General features: G+C 44.4%; 2 protein-coding genes across 2 annotated transcripts; one reads left to right on the top strand and one right to left on the bottom strand.

Annotated features, from left to right (window-relative positions):
* Window positions 1-8,791: 8,791 nt before the first annotated feature.
* LOC119253396 (60S ribosomal protein L21-like) lies at window positions 8,792-9,333 on the top strand. Its single transcript, XM_037520942.2, has one exon. It carries the CDS (start codon window positions 8,810-8,812, stop codon window positions 9,290-9,292), a length of 483 nt encoding a protein of 160 aa, XP_037376839.1. The 5' UTR covers window positions 8,792-8,809; the 3' UTR covers window positions 9,293-9,333.
* A 10,368-nt stretch (window positions 9,334-19,701) lies between these two features.
* On the bottom strand, window positions 19,702-21,223 carry LOC119251491 (collagen alpha-1(I) chain-like). Its single transcript, XM_037518755.1, has 2 exons — window positions 21,073-21,223; window positions 19,702-20,954 (listed from the first exon to the last, which is right to left on the bottom strand). The coding sequence occupies exons 1-2, from the start codon at window positions 21,221-21,223 to the stop codon at window positions 19,702-19,704; spliced, it is 1,404 nt and encodes a 467-aa protein (XP_037374652.1).
* Window positions 21,224-21,471: the final 248 nt, after the last annotated feature.

The following is a 21,471-nucleotide window of genomic DNA, read 5'->3' as shown; positions in this document are numbered from 1 at the left end:
TATAAAATTTATAATATATAACCTAAAAATTTTATAAGTATAATAATAGTTATAATATAATAAATAAATATAAATTATAAATACAGTAATTTTATCATATAAATTTTATAAATATATATTTATATGATATATTTACATATAAATTATATAATATATATTTATGTTTATATAACACTTATAAATTTATGTATTATATATAAATTACAAAACTTATTATAAATATTATATTATCATTATACATCAAGAATAAAAAAGAATGGGCCTCCCCGGTGGTTGAACACTGGACTGTGAAGCTGCCCACAGCCTCTGCAGCGCCAGTCTGATCCCCGGCTGCTAGTGAGGGTCCCACATGGCACAGCAGACCTCTCCTGCCTCGCCCGCTGCTCCCCTCAGCAGTGTACTTCGTCAGTCTGCCTGTTTTGTTGCCCGCTCTGGCTCTGGTGAATTCTCTCACCCTCCCACGCTTCTGACTGTACCTAGTGCTTGTATAAAAAAATAAATTAATTTAAAAAATAATAATAATAGGGCCTTCCCGGTGGCGCAGCGGTTGAGCGCTGGGTTGCGAAGCTGCCCGCAGCCTCTACAGCGCCGGTTCGAATCCCCGGCGCTCCCCGGCCACCGGGTGAGGGTCCCACATGGCGCGCAGACCTCTCCTGCCGCCCGCTGCTCCCCTCAGCAGTGTACTTCGGTCCTTCTGCCTGCTCTGCTCCCCGCTCTGGCTCTGGTGAATTCTCTCACCCTCCCACGCTTCTGACTGTACCCAGTACTTGCATAAATAAATAAATCTTTAAATAATAATAATAATAAAGAAAAACAGACTCAATTGTGAATCAGCATAAAAAGGACACTGACAGGCCCTCCCTGGTGGCACCGGCGGTTGAGCGCCACACTATGACACTGTCCACAGCCGCTGTGGTTTGATCCCGGCCAACCAGGGAGAAACCCACATGGCACAGTAGATCTCTCCTGTCTCGCCCACTGCGCCCCTCAACAGTGTGTTTCATCAGTCTGCCTGTTCTGTTTCCCGCTCTGTCTCTGGTGAATCCTCTAACCCTCCCATGCATCTGGCCTGTACCCCGGTTCTTTTTTTTTTTTTTTTTGTGGGACCCTCACCGGCAGCTGGGAGCAAACCAGCGCAGCAGAGGCTGCGGGCAGCCCCACAGCCCAGCGCTCATTCGCTGCGCCACCAGGGGAGGCCCTACCCCAGTTCTTGTATAAATAAATAAATCTTTAAAAATTAAAAAAAAGGACACTTTCAGAAACACAAACAAAAATAACATGGAGAGACAATCTAGGTGCTGATCCAAGACCATGCACTAAAGAAGGACAGAGAAATGGAGACTACTTCAGTGTTACCCACCTCATTCTGAGAAGAAAACAGTATTCCAAGCTATGAAAAGTCCTCAAAGGCACATTTTTTAATTAAATGGTGTAATGATACAGGCAAATTTATAAAGACATCAAGTAGATAAAAGATTACAGGGGCTGGAGGGAGAAGAGAATGGGGAGATGAAAGCTGAGGAGTTTGGAAATAGTGGTGATGGTTGTGCAAAAGTGAGCAAAACACTGTTGAATTATAACTTAAAATAGTTAAAATGGCAAATGTTATATGTATTTACAATTAAACTTTCATGAAAATATATATAGGATATGGTAAGTGTAGGAAATAAGGGGACCACAGGGGAGCATTTTGATAAATGAAAGAAATATGCATTAACATTGACTATGAATGAAACATATAAATCTGGGCTACCAAACATTATGGGTGTGGCTATGCTTGCCAAATGGAAGTCTGAGTGGACAGTTTTGATTCCAAAAGCAACTCACCATCCACAAGAAAGTGGCCCTAGCATCCGAGCCAAGCAGTAAGGCTGGCTGTTCCCATAATAAGTAACGTACATTTTTTTTTTAACTTGATGTCCTAAATCCTTGAAAAGGGCTTCATCTGAAAGATTTGCCTCTTAGTCAACAGCAGTGTGACTCTTCAGAGGTCCCAGGGAGAGGTTCTGAATTATACATATTTCTTTCCAGTCAGGCATTCCCTGTCAATATCAGCTAGAAGAGAGGATGGTTCAAAATAACTGAAGACAAGCTGGAAACACTTGCCTTTGCCTCTGACCTCTCTGCCTCTCTCCCTTCCCCTGCAATGTCTATCCCAGCACTAGAATTCGTGCTCCACAGAGGCTCAAGCTCCTATCCAGCTGTCCAGAAACAACAAACCCAGTTTCCCTAGCCCCTGAAAGACAGCACGGTGGGAACTCCCTGGGGAAGACGTGAAAAGAGACACGGAGTCATTTCAAGTTGCTGGAGACACAATCCACTTTCACCACCAGAACTAGCACCGAATGCACACCTATCTTGCTTTGTCCTTGGCCCACAGATTCTTGTTAAATGTCTGTTTTAGAATTGAGCTGTGAGGAAAGAGGGAGAGAGGGGAAGGACTCAGAGAGAATGAGAGAGAGCTTGTGAAAAGAGGGGAAATCAATTTTTATTTTCCTACAGCAGATAGATGATGAATTCTCACCCAATTCACTGATGTTAGCTCTTCAGATTCTTTTGGGAATAATGAGAAGCTTTGTTCAAGCCAACAGTTCTGTCCTCTAGGAGAGCTGTTTCCTAGGCAAAATGTACTGATAATTTTGAAGGAGTCAGCTCAACATTTTTAAACAACTTAGGTTGAAGAAGCCAGTTTGACAGGATACTCTATTTAAATAACATGGAGAAACAGAGCTTTAACCTAGCTTATTGTTTTCCACATAAAAATTCAGCAAGAGGTTCTTTAAATTGTTTTTATGGATTTATAAATAAAATATAAAGTCATGGCATTTAGAAAGGGATACTTTTTATATTACATGGAGATATACTAGAAGTGAAACACATCTGCTATTCCTAATGCTTCTAAGTGGCACATACTGTGTTATTATATACGATATTCAAGTTTTATAGAGAGAGAAAACCTCACAGAAAGTATTGTTAAGAGCAAATTCTACTTGAATTTTTTTTAATATGAAGAACTTTATTTTTTTTTAAAGATTTATTTATTTATTTATTTATACAAGCACTGGGTACAGTCAGAAGCGCGGGAGGGTGAGAGAATTCACCAGAGCCAGAGGGGAGAGAGAGCAGGCAGACTGACGAAGTCCACTGCTGAGGGGAGCAGCGGGCGTGGCAGGAGAGGTCTGTGCGCCATGTGGGACCATTGCTGGTGGCCGGGGATCAAACCGGCGATGCAGAGGCTGCAGGTAACTTCACAGCCCAGCTTTCAACTGCTGCACCACCAGGGGAGACCCTCTACTTGAAATTCTTAACAAATGTTGTGCCAATCTGCTATTTCACCCGTCATCACCAACCAATAGTTAAGAAGTACTGGAGAGAAACATTGCAGCCACATGGAATAAAATTATGGATGAAAAGGCAAGGCCAGTCTGGTATTACATATCAGTTAGGTCCAGTTAGAAAGCAGAACTACACCAGATATTTTAGAAAGGGGAATTCAGTACAAAGAATAGTTGATCAGGTATGAGAGAACTGGAAAGGTGAAAGGCACTGAGGTAACATAACCAGCACCCCTAAGACAAGAGGAGTGAGGTTATTAAAACTGAGACACTCGAAGGACCCCACTGAGCCAGCACCCAGATCTCTAAGAAGGGGGCAATGCCTGGCTGAGCTGGCAGCACTGAAAGCGTATATTGAGGCTTGTTCTGAAAGACCTGCTACCACTGGAATCCACCGGTACTGCCAGAGCCAATTCTGTGGAGACACTGCCAGGAACAGAAAGAAACAAGCCAACGTCCAGACCCTTCAATGACCCCTTTAGATGGAGGGCAATGGGAATCTAGCTGGCAAAGGAGACACGCTTGCAGAGACTGAGCCCCAGTATCACATATAACAGAGCATGGACAAGTAGGGGTGGGGGTAGTGTTCAGTGACAATAAGTCGCCCCAGCCCTGCCCCATATTGTGTTTTATTTTAAGATTTTTTTTTAAAGATTTATTTATTTTTATACAAGATTTGGGGTACAGGCTGGAGATGCGGAGCTGAGAGGATTCACCAGAGACAGAGTGGGAAACAGAACAGGCAGACAGACCAAAGTACACTGCTGAGGGGAGCAGCGGGCGAAACAGGAGAGGTCTGTCCCGCCATGTGGGTTTCTCCCTGGCCGGCCGGGAATAGAACTCATGCTGCAGTGGATGTGGATTGCTTCATAGGTTGCATCTAAACCCCTGCGCCACAAGGGAGGCCCTAAGATTTATTTATTTATACAAGCACTGGGTACAGTCAGATATGCGGGAGGGTGAGAGAATTCACCAGAGCCAGGGTGGGGAACAGAACAGGCAGACTAACAAAATACACTGCTGAGGGGAGCAGTGGGCATGGCAGGAGAGGTCTGTCGTGCCGTGTGGGACCTACGCCTGGAGTCCGGGGACCGAACCGGTGCTGCAGAGGCTGCGGGCAGCTTCGCAGCCCAGCACTCAACCACTGTGCCACCAGGGGAAGCCCCCTGCCCCATATTTTGCAGGATGCTACTGTGTTTAAGCTGTTCCTTTTGCAGAAATGTTTCCATGTAATTATATCATTTCACCAAAACATGTGTGTCCTACTATGCAAGAACAGGGAAAGGGATTAAAGGATAAGGAGATAATCAACCATATCAGAGAGAGAAAAAGGGGTCTTGGAGTTGGATCAGTTATGAAGCGCAGTTACATTTTCATCTTTAACACCTGCTTTAAACTTTTCAGTTTAATCTCTGTCTCAACAGTTTAGATTTCCGCTAGCATTTGATTGTTTATGAAACTCAACTTTCAAAGTATAAAATTGAAATCTTCTCAGTTCTCAAGAATCACCTCCTCCCTCACATTTTTGTAACTGCTTATTGGTAGAAAGATACAGATGCTGAGGACTGGGCTGCAGCCAGTCGGTGCTACAGACAGAATTTTTTGTCACCCAAGAGGATGGAAGTTCTGAAATCCTGACATGTTATCCCAAACTCATTCCACAAAAACTTGAAATGAATAAAATATTTTTAAACACTTCCTCTAACAGATATCATAAAAGATATTGCCAACATTTTAAGTGAGAAGGAAAAAGAAACAGGTCCAAAGCAATCTCATTTTTATGCTAATATGTATAGAAAAAAATGTCAGAAAAGATACACTAATGTTGTAGGATTATGTTAATTTTGACCTTTTTTTATATGAAAACATGTTCTGTAAACAACATGTTTTAAACAACATTTAACAGAGCTGTCATTTGTGGAGTGCATCTGATGTGCGAATCCCAGTACTGCTACTGAGGCTGAGGTCTGAGTACCATTTTGCTTCAAAAGAATTGAAAATTTGGATCAGTAAATTGTTTCAGTGATAAGGACAGAGAAAGACATCAGTCCCAGTCTCTCAGCCTAACAAGACCCCACAATTAATTATATGTATTACTTTTATTTTATATATTTTTATATCATTTTTCATGTTTGCACAATGTATGCATTTTCATCTTGGTTATATTCCCCATACAATTCCCACCCCCCTTATTTTGACCCTAGTCCCTCCTCCTCTTTCCCCCCACCCCAGTAATGTGTCTCTGGTTTATAGTTGCTTGTTGATTTTGATTTTTGCTTTAGTATAATTAGTCTTTTTCCTGGTCCCTTATTTAGGTTTTCTAAATTCCTGCTATGAGTGAGACCATCTGGTATTTTTTTCTTTCTGGCTTATTTCGCTGAGCATGATCCCTTCCCGCTCCATCCATGTTGCTCCAAATTGCATGAGTTTATCTTTTTCGATTGCTGAGTAATATTCCATGGTGTATATGTACCGCATCTTCTTGATCTAGTCATCTATTTTTGGGCATTTGGGTTGTTTCCCTAGCTTAGCTACTGTAAACAGTGCTGCTATAAACATAGGGGTGCAGGTGCCCTTTTGAATTAATGTTTCTGTGTCCTTTGGGTAAATACCTAGGGGTGGAATTGCTGGATCATATGGCAGCTCCATCTTTAGCAAATTGAGGAATCTCCACACAGCTTTCCATAGTGGTTGGACCAGTTTGCACTCCCACCAGCAGTGCAGGAGAGTTCCTTTTTCTCCACCTTCTCGCCAACATTTGTTGTAGCTAGTTTGTTTAAAATGTGCCATTCTCACTGGTGTAAGAGGGCATTTCATTGTAGTTTTGATTTGCATTTCCCTGATTTACAAGTGATGCTGAGCATTTTTTCATTTGCCCGTTGGCGGTGTGCATTTCCTCTTTGGAGAATTTAGTTTTAAGCTCTTCTGCCCATTTTTTGACTGGATTATTTACTTTGTTTTTGTTGAGTCTCTTCAGCTCTTTCTAGATTTTTGTGATCAGTCCTTTATCTTTAGTGTTGTGTGTGACAATCTTCTCCCAGTCATTGGTGTGTCTCTTTGTTTTGGTTACTGTCTCTTTTGCTGGGCAGAAGCTCTTTAATTTGATGTAGTCCCAGCTGTTTATCTTTGCCTTCACTATCACTACTTTGGGTGAGGAGTCTTTAAAGATATTGCTGAGGAGTATATCATGTAGTGGTTTGCCTATATTTTCTTCTATATATTTTATGGTTTCAGGTCTTATGTCTAGTTCTTTAATCCATTTTGAGTTGGTTTTTGTGCATGGTGAGGTAGTAGTCAAGTTTCATTCTTTTGCATGTATCAACCCAGTTTTCCCAGCACCATTTATTGAACAACCGGAAAGAGCTGGTTTTTTACATGGAGAACAAATGCAAACCTTTAGTTAAGTACACTAGGTTATTTTTAAATAGACAATTTTCTCTATTCACTTTGTTTAGTGAGTGTCTGTTGATCCAAAATTACTTGATGCCTTGCTATTTATTATGTCTGGCTTCTATAAATTACTATTTTCTAAAAAGTTACCTTAGATATATTTACTTCTTATTAAACTTATGATTAGAAGTTAATTTCAAAGTCAACCAGTTTAATCAGTGTCTCAAAGTTGGGAGACATTTGTTCTACCAAAAATGTCCTTATTCCCTCTGAGACACTGAGCACAGCTTAAGGTGTGACAGGAGACAGTGAAAGATCAAAAGAAAAATCCTCACAAGGTAATCAATAATAATTGGCTGGTTCAGAAAATATCTCTCAACCCAGAATATAAAATTGATTTTAATAAACACCTGTATTTTCCCACCCTCTCTCCTCTTAATTCAGTCTCTGCCTAAATTCTGTTGGGTTGATGAATTTTTATTTTAATCATTTCATACGCTAAGGACTTTTAACTTAATCAGAAGCACATAAATTAACATGAATTTGTTTAAAATAAAAACATTGGCTTTTTCTAGCTTTCTTCATTAATTCCTGACTGGTTCAAGTTAACATTAATGGTATAGTTCTTTGCAGACACCAGATAGATTAGGGAAAAGTGTTACATTACATGCCTAAAAGTAACTCATAGTTGGCCTTACAGAAATGAATAGAGGAAGTTTGAAAATCAGAAGGCGATAGCTAAGAAATGCAGCTCTGAGCACTCTCTGTGCGCTCACTGAGAGTGGACAGAAATGAACTCTGCGCTATGCTTTAGCCCCAGCTCATTGATGAACCTGCTTTTTTCTTGCTGTTAGAGGGGCTTCTGTTTTTCTGACCCACTATTGTCATAAATATGTCTAACTGCATTTTACCTCTTTACCTTCTCAAGAGCATAAATAAATTGCTCCATTGCCTGGGGCCTCTTTGTGACATAGGGATACTCTTTAAGGCGTTGTTTAATAAACTCTGAAAATCTTGCTTTACTTGTGAAGAAAGGAACTAAGCCATAGCCAAGTCTGTTACTGATATCACCGGTCAGCCATTTGTGAAAGAGACTCGGTCAGCCTCAGCTGTCGCTGATTTATAGCAGCTCTGAGACTCCCGCTGACCTCTAGCTCACAGTGAGTCCTCACCTTTTCTGTAGATGGAGATATGTTTTCCTTTTATGCTGATTCAAAGGGTTTTTTAATTTAAGTTTTATTCACATCATGGGTAGAACAATAAAATATAATTTTTGTTCTGCCATGAGGAATACATGGAAACTTTAGTTCAAAAAATATTACTAAATATTTACTTGGTGTAGAGACTTGAAAGGACGCTACAGGGTTTTGTGAAGAGAAGTAGGACTTGCTCTCTATCCTTAAAAATTTAGTTACGAAGACACACACATCTAATATCTCAGAAAATACGATCTACAAACTACTAACAGAAAGGGGAGCACAAAGCCAGCTGAGGAGCTTCCTGTGAAGGGGGCTTTTAAATTTAGGCCTTCAACGAGGGGTAGAGCTAGAAAAGAAGTAATAAAGTGGGGAAATTAAGTAGAAAGGAAGGGATTCAAAGCTGAGGGGTCCAGTGCTGCAAGAACACACTGGCAAGCCAAGGAAGTGAGTAGTTGAGCTCAGTGTAAGAGGCATGAAGAGACAGGAACTAAGGTAAAGATAGAACTTCAGCACACAGGAGCTCTGATGACTTCCTGACAGCACAGGTTTCTGATTCCTGGTTCCCTGGTTTTCTAAATGAAGACAGTAATATTGATTAATATTAACTTTGTATTAAAGGCAGCAATCTGTGAAAGCACTTTACAGTATCTTCATAAACTATAATCTATGACTACAATTAATCTACAGAGGACTTAAAAGGTATGTGATGACAGAGATTACAGCTGATGACTTTTGTTGTTCGGAGAGGAGGGGAGCTGGTATGCATATGGCTGTTAAATAAGAACATTTCAAATAAAAATCGCGTTTTCAGCTTCTCTTAAATTTTATCAAGATCTGGTCTGGGGCCTTTGGGCCAGAACTGCCATCTTCCAGTAAGTAGCCAAGATGACTAACACAAAGGGAAAGAGAAGAGGCACCTGCTATATGTTCTCTAGGCCTTTTAGAAAACATGGAGTTGTTCCTTTGGCCACATACATGCGAATATATCAGAAAGGTGATGTTGTAGACATCAAGGGGATGGGCACTGTTCAAAAAGGAAGGCCTCACAAATGTTACTATGGCAAAACTGGAAGAGTCTATAATGTTACCCAGCATGCAGTTGGCATTGTTGTAAACAAGCAAGTAAAGGGCAAGATTCTTGGAAAGAGAATTAATGTTCGTATAGAGCACATGAAGCACTCTAAGAGCCGAGATAACTTCCTGAAACGTGTGAAAGAAAATGATCAGAAGAAAAAGGAAGCCAAAGAGAAGGGTACTTGGGTTCAGCTGAAGCACCAGCCTGCTCCTCCTAGAGAAACACACTTTGTCAGAACCAGTGGGAAGGAGCCTGAGCTGCTAGAACCTATTCCCTATGAATTCATGGCATGATAGGTGCGCAGAAAGAAATAAAAGAGCTCTGGACTATAAAAATGTTTCACCTAATTGAGTTGAAAAGTGGTGTCCCCTCTCTAAAAAATATTTAAAGCAAACTTTTAATTCTATCGTAATTCATTGGATGGTGCCTTTATTAAATTTAGTGGGCTTAAAAAAAAAAGATCGGGGGGAGGCCACAAACTCACATGACAATGATGCCTAAGCTAAGTCGCAGCTGATCCTCAGAGAGATTATACACTCCCCATTTTGCCACTCAGCACCCACTCCCTGTTGTCTTACTCCAGACCACTTCATTTGTGCCACTGCCTCATCATAGCGTTTGGTGACAGGAGTTTCAAACACCATGTGACCTGCTGATCCTAGTCAGTTTATCCATCTGAAATTTATTAAAGACCTATCAAAAACCTGTCAAAGATAAATGTTTATTTTACTTATTATGTAGTACATAGCACTCAGTACTGTAAAAAAAAACAAAAAAAAATTAAATTTTCAAAAATTACTAGTCACTGTTCCTCTTGCATACTGGTTATAATGATAGCAGAAGGATTTTCATTATATCACATTTCAATAAATTATGTTAAGACTTTTAATAGTGCCCTAAATCAAATGCAGTGTTCTAAACTAACATTACCTCAATAAGGAAGAATAATAATAGTTAAAGCACACTGCAAAACTATATTCTATCTCAAAGGATTTCAAACTAATATGTCCAGTCTGAGTCACAGCATCACACTATGCCAACAGCACCATTACACCTGCTGTGTGAACAGTACCCATCCAGGTACAGCCACATGCCATAGCCCTGCACCCAGAGGTTCTGTGTTAGGCAAAAAAAAATGTACTTAACACAAAATGTCTTTGAGAAATAATAAAAGACTTTAAATAGTAGGACTCTATGAAGATAAAGTCAATTTTCAAGTCAATTTTCTGAACAAGAAATTTTCTGAAACTGCAGTAACTGATCTTAAAGTTATATTAAGTTTCTGACTAAAATTGTTTTTTTAATTTATTTTTATTTATGCATACAAGACCTGGGTGTAGGCCAGAGGTTTGGGGGGGGTGAGAAAATTCAGCAGAGACAGAGTGGGGAGCAGAATAGGCAGAATGACTGAAATACACTGCTGAGGGGAGCAGCAGGAGAGACAGGAGAGGTCTGCTGTGCCATTTGGGTCAGCTATCTGGCCTGGGATCCAGTTCATACCATAGTGGCTGGCAATAGCTTCATAGTGCTAAGACTTTAATCCCTGAACCACCAAGGAGACCTTCTGACTAAAATTGTTTTAAGTTTTATGTCGCGTGAGAGACAATACCAGTTTTTTTGCTCAACAATTATGCCAAACCTTAAAAATCACTATGGATTTAATTAGACCTAGTTGTCATGGAAACCAGGTAAAATCACTTCATCTTTAAACCTGATCACTACATTTAAAGTCATGCAATGCCTAGCCCAGAAACTATTGCTTAGAGTTCCCTCAGGGAATAAATTGTTCTCTCTCCTTATTCCAAAGAAAGCGAAAATGATTTCTGGCTGACTTAACAAATATAGTCAGAGTATTTCATGCTGAACTACCTGATTCAGATACATGATTTGTAATCTGTGTTGAGAAACACCAATCATCCTTAGTATTCAGCCAAAAAAATCTGACTTTGGCTTCATACTTGAAATTTTGAAGAGCCATTATTTCTGTTAAGGAGCATTATTTCTGTTAGCCCTGAATGTGGACTTCACCAATGACCACAAGATGACATAGGTTAATATGTCTAGTCATCATAACAACATCAGTAATAGCCACAAGGCATGTGTTTTGAGTTACCATTATTAGCTGTATATTTCAAATATAGATAATCCTTTAAAATATAAAGTGAACATCTCTCCATGTGTTTTATATATTGAAGTTCTATCTAGTTGATTTTTAAACTGTATATTGCTGCAAAAATTAAATTCTGTAATAATAGCAATTGAGTGTTGATTTTATATATAAAAATAATTAAGAAGTTCAAATATTGAAACTGATTAGAACATTAATTTAAGGTTAATGTAAATATTAAGAAAGTATGCTAACTAAATCATTTAGTAGAGAATTATCTTTTTTGAGCCAACAAATACCCACAAAATAAATGATGAACAACTGGAAAAGATGTAAGATAAAATGTAATTGTTTGGTATATAAGCATGAAAAACATCAAACATAAATTTTAAATAAGATATTTGATTTATAGGGCCCTGGTGGCGCAAGGGATTAAGACGCAAACTATGAAGCAATTCGCAGCCACTGCAGTACAAGTTCAATCCCCGGCCAGGGAGAAACCCACATGCCACAGCAGACCTCTCCTGTCTCAACCACTGCTCCCCTCAGCAGTATATTTTGGTCTATCTGCCTGTTCTGTACCCCACCCTGTGGCTGGTGACTCCGCTCACCCCCGCACCTCTGGTCTGTACCCCAGTTCTTGTGTGCATAAATAAATAAATCATTTTAAAAAAGGTATTTGATTTATAAAATAAAATTAATCTTTTTTTTAAAAGAGTTATTTATTTAGCATGGACATCACCATTCCAACTAACAATTCATTGCACAAATCTGTCATTGAGAATATATCAACAAAAATGTAATGGAATTTATGGCAATACAATAAAAACATTTAGTTTTATCTTTCCTTTGTTCCCAAAATGCCCAATGTCCTTTATAATCAGTATTTTATTTTTTTCCACTCATTTGCTACGTTAACCACCCATAAGCAACTTTCCATCCCCTGAAGCTGGTCCAACCTGTGACTTATTTAGACTAACAAATGTAGTCACATTATGTGACTTGCAAATATAGACCTCCAAAAGGCTTGCATTTTCTGCTCTCATTGTCTTGCCACCCTTGTAAAGATGAGAAACCACATGGGAAAGAAAACTAGCCAACAGAGCAGCAAATACCACACATGCAAAGGAGAATATTGTGGGCCATCAGCCCCAGGGAAATCTCCATGATGACCCCAGCTAGAGGAGCAAGAGAACTTCCCGGCTGACCCTGGTACAAACCAACAACCTAGAGAATCATCAGCTTATACAGTGATTTTTGACTTAAGACTCTAAAATTAGCGGTAGTGTGTTATAAAATATTAGATACCTGGTATAATTATTTATTATTATTTAAATACTATTGCAACCCATATTCTAATATTTTATTTACTATTTTAGGACGATGGTCCTAATGGGACTGACCCAGAGTTTTTCTTGTGGTGTAACCTTGCTTAGTTTGATATTACAAGGTATTTGACTTATAAAATCAGTGAGGCAATTTCCAACTTACATGCTATAGAAAGTTGAACAAGCAGAAAGAATCTGAAAGATGTGCTGGAATTTACCCACAAAATTATTTGGGCCTGATGGCTTCATTAACATTGATATTTGGTAGTTCACTATGTTTAATTTATTCTGTGTCTGTTAGTCCATCTTTTATTAACATTATAGATAGCTAATGAGGTTGTCCATTTCTCAACCTGTTGAAATCCTGAAAATACTGATATTTTTCATAAAGTTAATAAGGCCTACAATTATATTTATTTTGCTATAAATAGCCTTAATGTTCACTCAAAGGATTTGGACATATTTCAAATCACTTAGTTTATCAAAAGGTCTGTGGTATGCTATTTTATAATCTTCCAGTAGGTGGCAATCTAATATTAAATCATGCGATCTTTATTTACTACTTAACTCTTAGTTCCTTGCACTAATCTCATTTTGTGTTAAAAAGAACAAACTATATGTACTCTAAAATCAAAGTTAAGGTGATTTTTATAATAACTTATTACAGTATGCCATCCAAGTAGACATTAAAATGAAGAATTCAGGGCCTCCCCTGGTGGTGCAGGCTGTTGAGTGCAGCACTGTGAAGCTGTCCGCAGCCTCTGCAGCGCCAGTTCAATCCCCGCCAGCCTTGGAGCAACCCACATGGTGAGGCAGATATCTCCTGTCTCGCCCGCTGCTCCCCTTAGCAGTGTATTTTGTCAGTCTGCCTGTTCTGTTCCCCGCTCTGTCTCTGGTGAATACTCTCACCCTCCCGCACATCTGGTCTATACCCCCGTTCTTGTATAAATATAAAATCTTTAGAAAATAAATAAAATAAAATGAAGAATTCAGAAAAATAAGGACCTATCAGAGTCACCCACATGAATAAAAAGAAAACAGCATCAACTGGGGGAGAGCCATGGGAATAGGAACTATACCTGAGGAGAGAAGCCAACTACTATACCAAAATAAACAGGGATGTAAGAAAATAAATTTAAAATGAAAATTTTTAAAAATCAAAGAAAGAAAACATACCACCCAAGACCCTGTATGTATATACTTTAATTAGAAAAATTAAAATATTGAAAAATAGAAAAGTGGCTAAAGAAATTACAATACTTTCAAAAAGCATGAAAAAAGCATGTATTTTTAAGCTTCTTTTACTGATAAAGGGAAATGATCAGGAAAAAATAAAATATAAAACTAACTATATAATTTTTATAAAAATCACAATACTCAATGAAAACCTAGAAAAAATATCAACCTTTAAGCACTGATTGTCTGTGGATGGTGAGATTATAGGCAGTTTTTTTATCATCTTTCATCATCTTTTTTAACTTTTTTTTATATCCAAATTCTCTACAAGGAGAGAATTTAATAATAATAAATTATTATTTAGAATGTGATTGATTCTTACATTAATTCCAAAGAGCACCTGCACCCCTATGTTTATAGCAGCACAATTTACAATAGCTAAACTTTGGAAACAACCCAAATGCCCAAAAATAGATGACTGGATCAAGAAGATGTGGTATATATACACAATGGAATATTACTCAGCATTCAAAAAAGATAAACACATGCAATTTGCAGCCACATGGATGGAGCTGGAAGGGATCATGCTCAGCGAAATAATCCAGAAAGAAAAAGAAAAATACCAATGGTCTCACTCATAACAGGAATCTAGAAAACCTAAATATGGACCAGGAAAAAGAATAACTATAAGAAAGAAAAAATCAAAATCAACAAACAACTATGAACCAGAGACACTCTTTATGGGTGGGGAGGGGGAGGAGGGATTGGGGTCAAAATTGGGGTTGCAATTGTATGGGGAATATTAAAATTAAAAAAAAAAGAATGTTAGTGATTCTTGTTACAGTCACATCTAATAAATAATAAATGCATATCAAATCAATGAATGATACAGATAATGACCTTAATAAAACACTGTCCTGGGATCTTGAAGATTCAGTCATGCCATTCTACAATCAGTCCCCTTCCCTGTTTCAGACAGTAAAAATAACAATATATCCCGAACAAAAAGTTGGCACTAATGGTTAACAGGCGCAAACGTACTCATGGGAATAATATGGCATTTGAACTTAAGACTGTCCCCAAACCTGGGCCTTAAGGTTACCATACACATGGAGACAAGATGATTTCATGTTCTAGAAAAGAAAAAAAGAAACACCAGAAGAAAAAACAGTGGCGATATAGAAGAGACAGGAACAGAGAGGATATGTGGATAAGAGTAGAAATAAGAACATGAGACAAATTTTTAATCTTTGTGTCTACATTTTTTACGATCATCCAAATAGTAATGAGATAAGGAGGAGACCATTGAAATCAGACTGAAAAAAGTACTAAGCTAATAAGAGTCAGAGGAAGCATGTATCCAACCTCTCAGTCCGATATGTATGTATTGTCAGTGGTGATTGTCACCTTGTAATATCGTATACTTCAATTGTTTGATATCTACAGAAATTTTTCCTGGAGAAAATAGGGGTGAAACTTCTGATGGGTTAAAAAAGAAAAAAAAAAATCCTACAAAGGACTGAATAGACTGTTGGAGACACACACTAAGTTTTCTTTGACATAATACTGGTAATTTTTTTTTATTTCGCATTTTGTTCAGAATCCACAAAGATTTCTTGTTTCGCGTGACCAGGATCTGCAGCAAGATTGCGGTATTTTTTTCCCAGCAAAGCTAACTTGTATTTGCATTTTCTCTCCCCTTGATACCAACTCAGCATAAAAATAGTGGTAGTAATCTTTTACTACTTATCTCAAAATCTGTTTTTGCATAACTTCGGTAGGGATTTTGTCTGCTTAAACTAAAAAAATTGGACATGAGTTTCATTGTGTAGCTTTGAGTGGAATCTTCCAGGAAGTTGAAACAGAGTTGAACCAAGAAGAGGAGAACCTGTTGCTTTGTTCATAGGGTTCCAGAGACCTCCAAAGAAGGTGAGGAAGCTGCCTCCATGGGCAGGACTGGACGACCCAGAAAACGAAAAAGTCCTGGTACTCTCAAGAAGAGGTAAGCCCATGTGGAGTCAGAAACCAACTTTGTTCTTGAAGCCTACATGGACTGGATGTCAAGAGTTCCCTCTGATCCTATATGGAGTATTCCAACAAAGCCAGCTACAATTGCCGTTTAGTAATTCTGCTCTGTGATTTTATGCAATAATGGGTAATATGGTTTAAAAGTAGACTTAGTTTGTGAACTTTTCCTATGCTGTTGAAACAATTTGGAATCAAGGTTGAGAGAACTTGTTTTTTACATAAATGAACCAATTTTAAGATTTTTTTCCCTGTGATTTTGATATATTTGCTGTCTTGTTTTGGCTAATGCCTCCTGATGTTTTTTTGTCTTTTTTTTTTTCCTTTCGGATTGAATAATGGACTATTTTCCAGTAATGGAAAAGTGTCATACTGGACCTTCATGGACAATGCTGCTGACTAATTGTTGCTTCTCTTACATGCATTGTAACCCTGAAAAAAGACTGTCTCCTAAGACTATACCCTGAGATCTGTGCCACCATAGATATGGTGGAATAAAAATGAAAAAGGGGATTGTAACATGTGGTCCCAGGAAAGGGAGAGGTTCCAGGTTCCCTGTACCACCCAAAAGGAAGGTGAGGCTGAGCAGGGAGAGAGGAAGCTGCAGAAGAGACTGAGGAAGGAAGCAGGATGCAGAGCCAGAAGGAGACATGGAGGAGGCACATGTTGCCAAGAGACTCATGAAGAAACTGTGCTTGGCTATTAGTCAGGGACTGGTTGAAACAGATGTGGGTGAGAGACCCATGGGGAGGTGACAATGGCAGTTTTTGTCGTGATTTTGCTCTTTTCCTCCCAGACTTGTCTGGTTGTTTCTGATCCTTTTCTTTGGGTCCCCACTGGAAGATGCTTTAGACCTGTGGCAGGCTTTGGGGCCTTGCTCTGGGCCAATCCTGCTTGGGTGGACTTTTACCCCCACAGGGGGACAGGTAACATTGGGTGCTTGGTTTAGAAACTATATTCTTTGCCTTTCCTGTACTGTTTCCTAATTATATCAAAGTTCCTTTTCACGAAGTCTCACATGTTTTGTATTGATTCAGCAGATGGCAGAACTAATTAGAGCAGGAAGGTTTGCAGATTCTGGGGTGCCCTTCTCCCTGCCCTATAACAGAACGAGGTGCCGGCCACAGGCCGGTGGCCATGAGTCTACGAACCCAAACTGCCTGCTCAGCCACCATCTTACCAGCTGCAGCTCTGCCTTCCTGGCCAGGTCAGAGCCGCCGGGTCCCCAGGTCAGAGCCCAATCTTAGGAGGTGCCTTTGGAATCCACCCCAAGCTCACCTTCAGATATCTGCGAGCAGGCGGCTGCACCTCAAAGTGTGGCCAAGATACTGTCCAGGTGGCCAAGGACCCATGCAGGACAAGGCACCACAGAAGCTGCTCAGCACTTGCTCGCCTTGCTGATAAGAAGGAGGCCATGATCTCTGTGACCCTCGCCCTGGCCTCCTGCAGCTGAGAAGCACAGGGTGGGGGAGGAAAGGGGGGAGAATCCCGACCCCTGATGCCACCTGCCCTTGACAGAGCACATTTTCTAGCTTCACCCCTCCCTTCTCTCTTTGTCCAAAGGGAAACTAAACAAGTGAGATCCATACAAACTTAAAAAGTGGACCTCCCTGATGGTGCGGGGGTTAATGGATTGCACTGTGAAGCTATCCCCAGCCACTGCAGCTTGAGTTCAATCCCCCAGCGGCCAGGGAGCTACCCACAAGGTGCAGCAGACCTCTCCCACCCCGGTGCCACTCCCCTCAGCTGTGTATTTCAGGCAATCTGCCTGTCCCACTCCTCATTCTGTGTCTGGTGAATCCTCTCACCTCCCTCCCACCTCTGATCTGCACCCCAGCTCTGGTATGCATAAAGGAAATAAATCTTTAAACACACACACACACACACACACACACAAAGGCAACCCCCAGAAAGAGATGAAGTGTTTGCACATACCCTGTGTCTGACCAGAGCTGCATCTGCAGCACTGACACAGACACACACACAAGAGCAATGAAGCCAATGACCCGAAACACGGTGAGCAAAGGAGCGCTGTGGTCACTTCTCAGAGAATGACCCCATCTCTGTAGATGTGGGCAGACACTTTGCCATCTTTATTCCAGGAAGGATAAAATGAACCGCAGGAGAGGGGCCCTGAGTGCTGTGAGGGGTCCAGGAGAGAACACTCCATAACGCCTGACACGCTCCACGGGCGGGCCCCGTCGACAACAGCTGAGCAGACCCCACACACCTCCCTGTGTGAACAAGGGCCTGGGCAACAAGGCCGCCCAGCCCAGAAGCACAGGAGGGGGCGCCAGGGATCATGGAGGGGTGACTTCTGCCCCTCCAGGGGCCGAGGGTGGGGGGTTCTGGCTGTTTTGGACCCTTTCCTGACTTGGGGCAGCTCTTGGGCTTCAGTGGCCCTGCTTTGGGACAACCCTATTGGGCTGGGCCTTTCCCCACAGGGGCAGGGGTGTTGGGGGGACAGGGAACTCTGGGTGCTGGATTTGGAAACCGTCTCTGTCCCATTTTCTTCGCTGCACACTCATTGTAGTAAAGTTCCTTTCCACGAAAGGCCCCACGCACCAGAGGATGTCTTGTCTCAACGCGCTGGACGGCAGAACCGATTGAGAACGGGCAGGTTTGGGGGTGATGGGGTGTCCTCATCCTGCCCTCCGACCCTTTGTTGGAAAGCAAGTGAGAATGACAAAGACAAGTACCCTCCGTTGACTTAGCAGGTGAGGGAAAAAGTAAAATTCCCGGAAAAAAGAAGGGACTCTAAGAAGCCGGCGAGGTGGCTGAGGGGCAGAGGAAAGAGGAGCCGACAGGCCAACGGGGAAAATGTCAGGGACTAACAGGTGTTGGGCAGGAAAGGTCAGGAAAATAGATTGAGGTCACGGGGTGCTGTTACCGAGGGATCCTGGGGGGGTCTCTGAGGGGCGATGACTTGACAGTGACGTCGAGGAAGTGCCACAGCGGGCGCTTCAAGCAGAAGGCACGTCCCGCGCAAAAGTCTGACACGGAAAATGTGGTTATTGTCAGCGAAGTTCATGGGGCCTGTGGGGGGGGCGGGGGGCGGGGAGTGGAAGGAAGCTGGAATACCGCCCTGTTTCAGTCATGCTGGTTGGATAACCCGCCAAGGAAACGGCAATTTGATTTTCCCCTTGGAGGACTCCGCCTAGGAAGTCAGCCCCAGGTCTGGGGAAACAGACTGATCAGCGGCCAGGAGGGAAATAAATAAATAAACAAATGCATGCACAGACAGGAAATCCAAAGCCTAAGAGTCAAGCAGAAAAGACCCCCACGCGGCCTCCCTGGGGGCGCAGGGGTGAAAGAAAGCGCCATCAAGCTCTTGCCAGCCACTGCAGCAGGAGATGCATCCCCCGCCGGCCAGGGGCAGCGCAGAAGGGGGCAGCAGACCCCTCCCGCCTCCCCGCTGCTCCCCTCACCGGGGTTTTTCAGTAGGTCCGCCTCTTCTGACCCCCACTCTCTCTGGTGCCTCCTCTACAACCCCCCCCCACCACCTCTGGTCTACACCCCAATGTTTGTATACACAGTAAATAACTCTTGAAAAAAAAAAAAAAAGAAAAGCTTCCCCACCCCCCCACCCCCCCCCCACACACACACACAGCGCCGGCAGGGCACACACTAAACCCGATGTGGTTGTGAAAAGGAGGAGCCTTGTCAGGAACAGTTGCCAAAGAGAAAAGTCCATCAGAGGGAAGCGGAGGCTCTCACCCAGGGGAGCAGGTGTTGACGGTTGAAACGGGCCGGGGATTGGATCCACATGGGAACCGAGATGATTTATTTTGGGGGGCGACGTGTCGGGTCCCTGGAATGTTTTGGTTAAATGCAAAGTGGAGCCTGGGCTGAGAACACGCGGGGTGCTGGTGTGAGGTTAACTCGGCGGCGAGGCGGGTTCCGAGAGTGACCTGGGGAGCCCCTGAGCTGCTGGGAAAGTCTCCCGCGCGTTTGCAGCCACGGGAGGGTCCGTTACTTTTCCAGCGTCTCTCCCGAAACACACACGACGCTGCGATCCTTTGCGAGGCGGCCCCGAGCAGATCCGGGGCGCGCGCGGTGGCGGGGCTCAGGGCCAGAGCGGGGGTCTCTGGCGTCCAGGCAGCCGCTGGGGCTCGGGCGCCGGGGCCTCCGCGGCAGCACCTGGGCCCCGGGCGCGGGAGGCGCGGGGCGGGGGGGGGGGGGGGGCGCACACCTGGGCGCCGGGGCGGAGCAATAAGGCGGCGTCTCCACCGCCGGGCGGGCTCGCACCCGGAGCAGCGAAAGCAAGAGCCAGAGCGGACGCGCAGCGGCCGGGAGCGGAGGAGAGGATGCGGGAACGCCGGAGAGAGCCTGGAGAGTCCAGATCCCCCGGGCGCTGGGGCCCTGCCGGCCCTTCAGCCCGGGATCCGCGGCCCCGAGCTCCCGGCCCCTCAGCCCCCGGCCGGCCCTCGCTGCGCTCGTCCCGAGAGCCCCGAGAGTCTGGGTTCCTAGGGGGCCAGGAGCCTCCGCACGGGCCCGGCGCCCAGCTCGTTGTCGGAGAGAACGCGAAAGGCCCCCGCCAGCCCCGGGAGCCCCAGGACCTTCTGCCCGTGAACCCGGAGCCTTCCCGCGCCGGCCCGTGCAGCCGCCGCCACGACCCGCTCGGCGGAGGGACCCGGCGCGGACCCTCGCGCCCCCGAAGACCTCGCCGCCCACGCACTTGGGCGCTGCTCAGAGCAGGTCTGGCGTGAGCGTCCCTCGAAGCTCTGCCCGCGAGGGGAGGACGAGCCTGGAGGCGCAGCGGACCCCAGGAGGCGGACGCGGCCCGGGGCTGCCGCAGGAGACCTGGAGGGGAGCCCGACGCCCCATCCGCTCGCCCCGCGCTGACGGGGCTTCCGCCATGGACGGCGGGGCTCCCGAGCCCGCCAGGGGCTGGGGCTGGGGCGGGGGACGCCTTCTCAGTTGTGCCCGAGGGAGGAGGAGCGAGGGGATCCTCTGTGCGCCCCCGGAGAGGAGAGTCGGGGTGGCCTTGAGCGGCCTGGGGGCCGGTTCTCCGCAGCAGGCGGGAGAGTCTCAAAAAGCCGCCCAGACGCGCCAAAAGCGGGCGCCGAGGTCTGGAGCCCCGAACGCTTGGGGCGCAGCTGCGGATGCTCCCGGAGCAGCGGAGCCTCCTCGCGGCGCCTGTGGGCGAGGGCCCTTGGCTAGAGAGCGAGGGTGAGGGCCCGAGGACCCTCAGGGGGCGGAGGGGCGGGGACGTGGCCTGTGGGGGAGCCCACGGCGGAGAGGGGCCCGGAGCGGCCCCGTGGGGAGCTGGTCCCCAGGGCCTGAGCGCAGAGGCGCCTGGCAGCGGGGTGACGAGACCTGGAGCCGTAGGGACGGCAGTGAGTACCCCTGGGGCTGGGCGTGTCCCCCAGGAGAGCTGAAGGTCTCAGACCTCAGAGCGCGCACAGCTGGGGGTGGGGGGCGAGGCGTGGCTTGCGCTGAGACCGGGAGAAGGCCGGGGACCCGGACGCCCCCGCTTGGGACGGCGGAGTCCGCCGAGACTGAGCCGTGGTTCCCCCTGGAGGGAGCGGGGCTGTGGGGGGCAGTCGAGAGCGATCCTGGGCGGGGCCTGCAAAGGAGCTTGTCATTGCGCCCTCCGGGGTGCCCTGGCTGGAAGGGGCAGGTTTCCGCAGTGTCTGTCCTTCGGTTGTGCTCAGTTGCGCCGCTCACCGGTGTGGGTCATGGCCGCAGGGTCAGTGGCCAAGAGAAACTGAGGTGAAGCCTGTCGAGAGACAGCAAATGGCGGGGCGGACAGAGGGGTAGGGGAAGCCTGCTTCCTCTCGAGGTTTGCGCCGAGCCCCTTTGGGGCAAACCTCCGGCGGTGGCAATCAGGAGC

Source organism: Talpa occidentalis, unplaced genomic scaffold, assembly GCF_014898055.3.
Source record: "Talpa occidentalis isolate TD23 unplaced genomic scaffold, MPIMG_talOcc4v2.1 talOcc4.2, whole genome shotgun sequence".
Taxonomy (NCBI): Eukaryota; Metazoa; Chordata; class Mammalia; order Eulipotyphla; family Talpidae; genus Talpa; species Talpa occidentalis.
The sequence above is the reverse complement of the archived record's forward strand: the minus strand, read 5'-3'. Positions and strand labels throughout refer to the sequence as shown.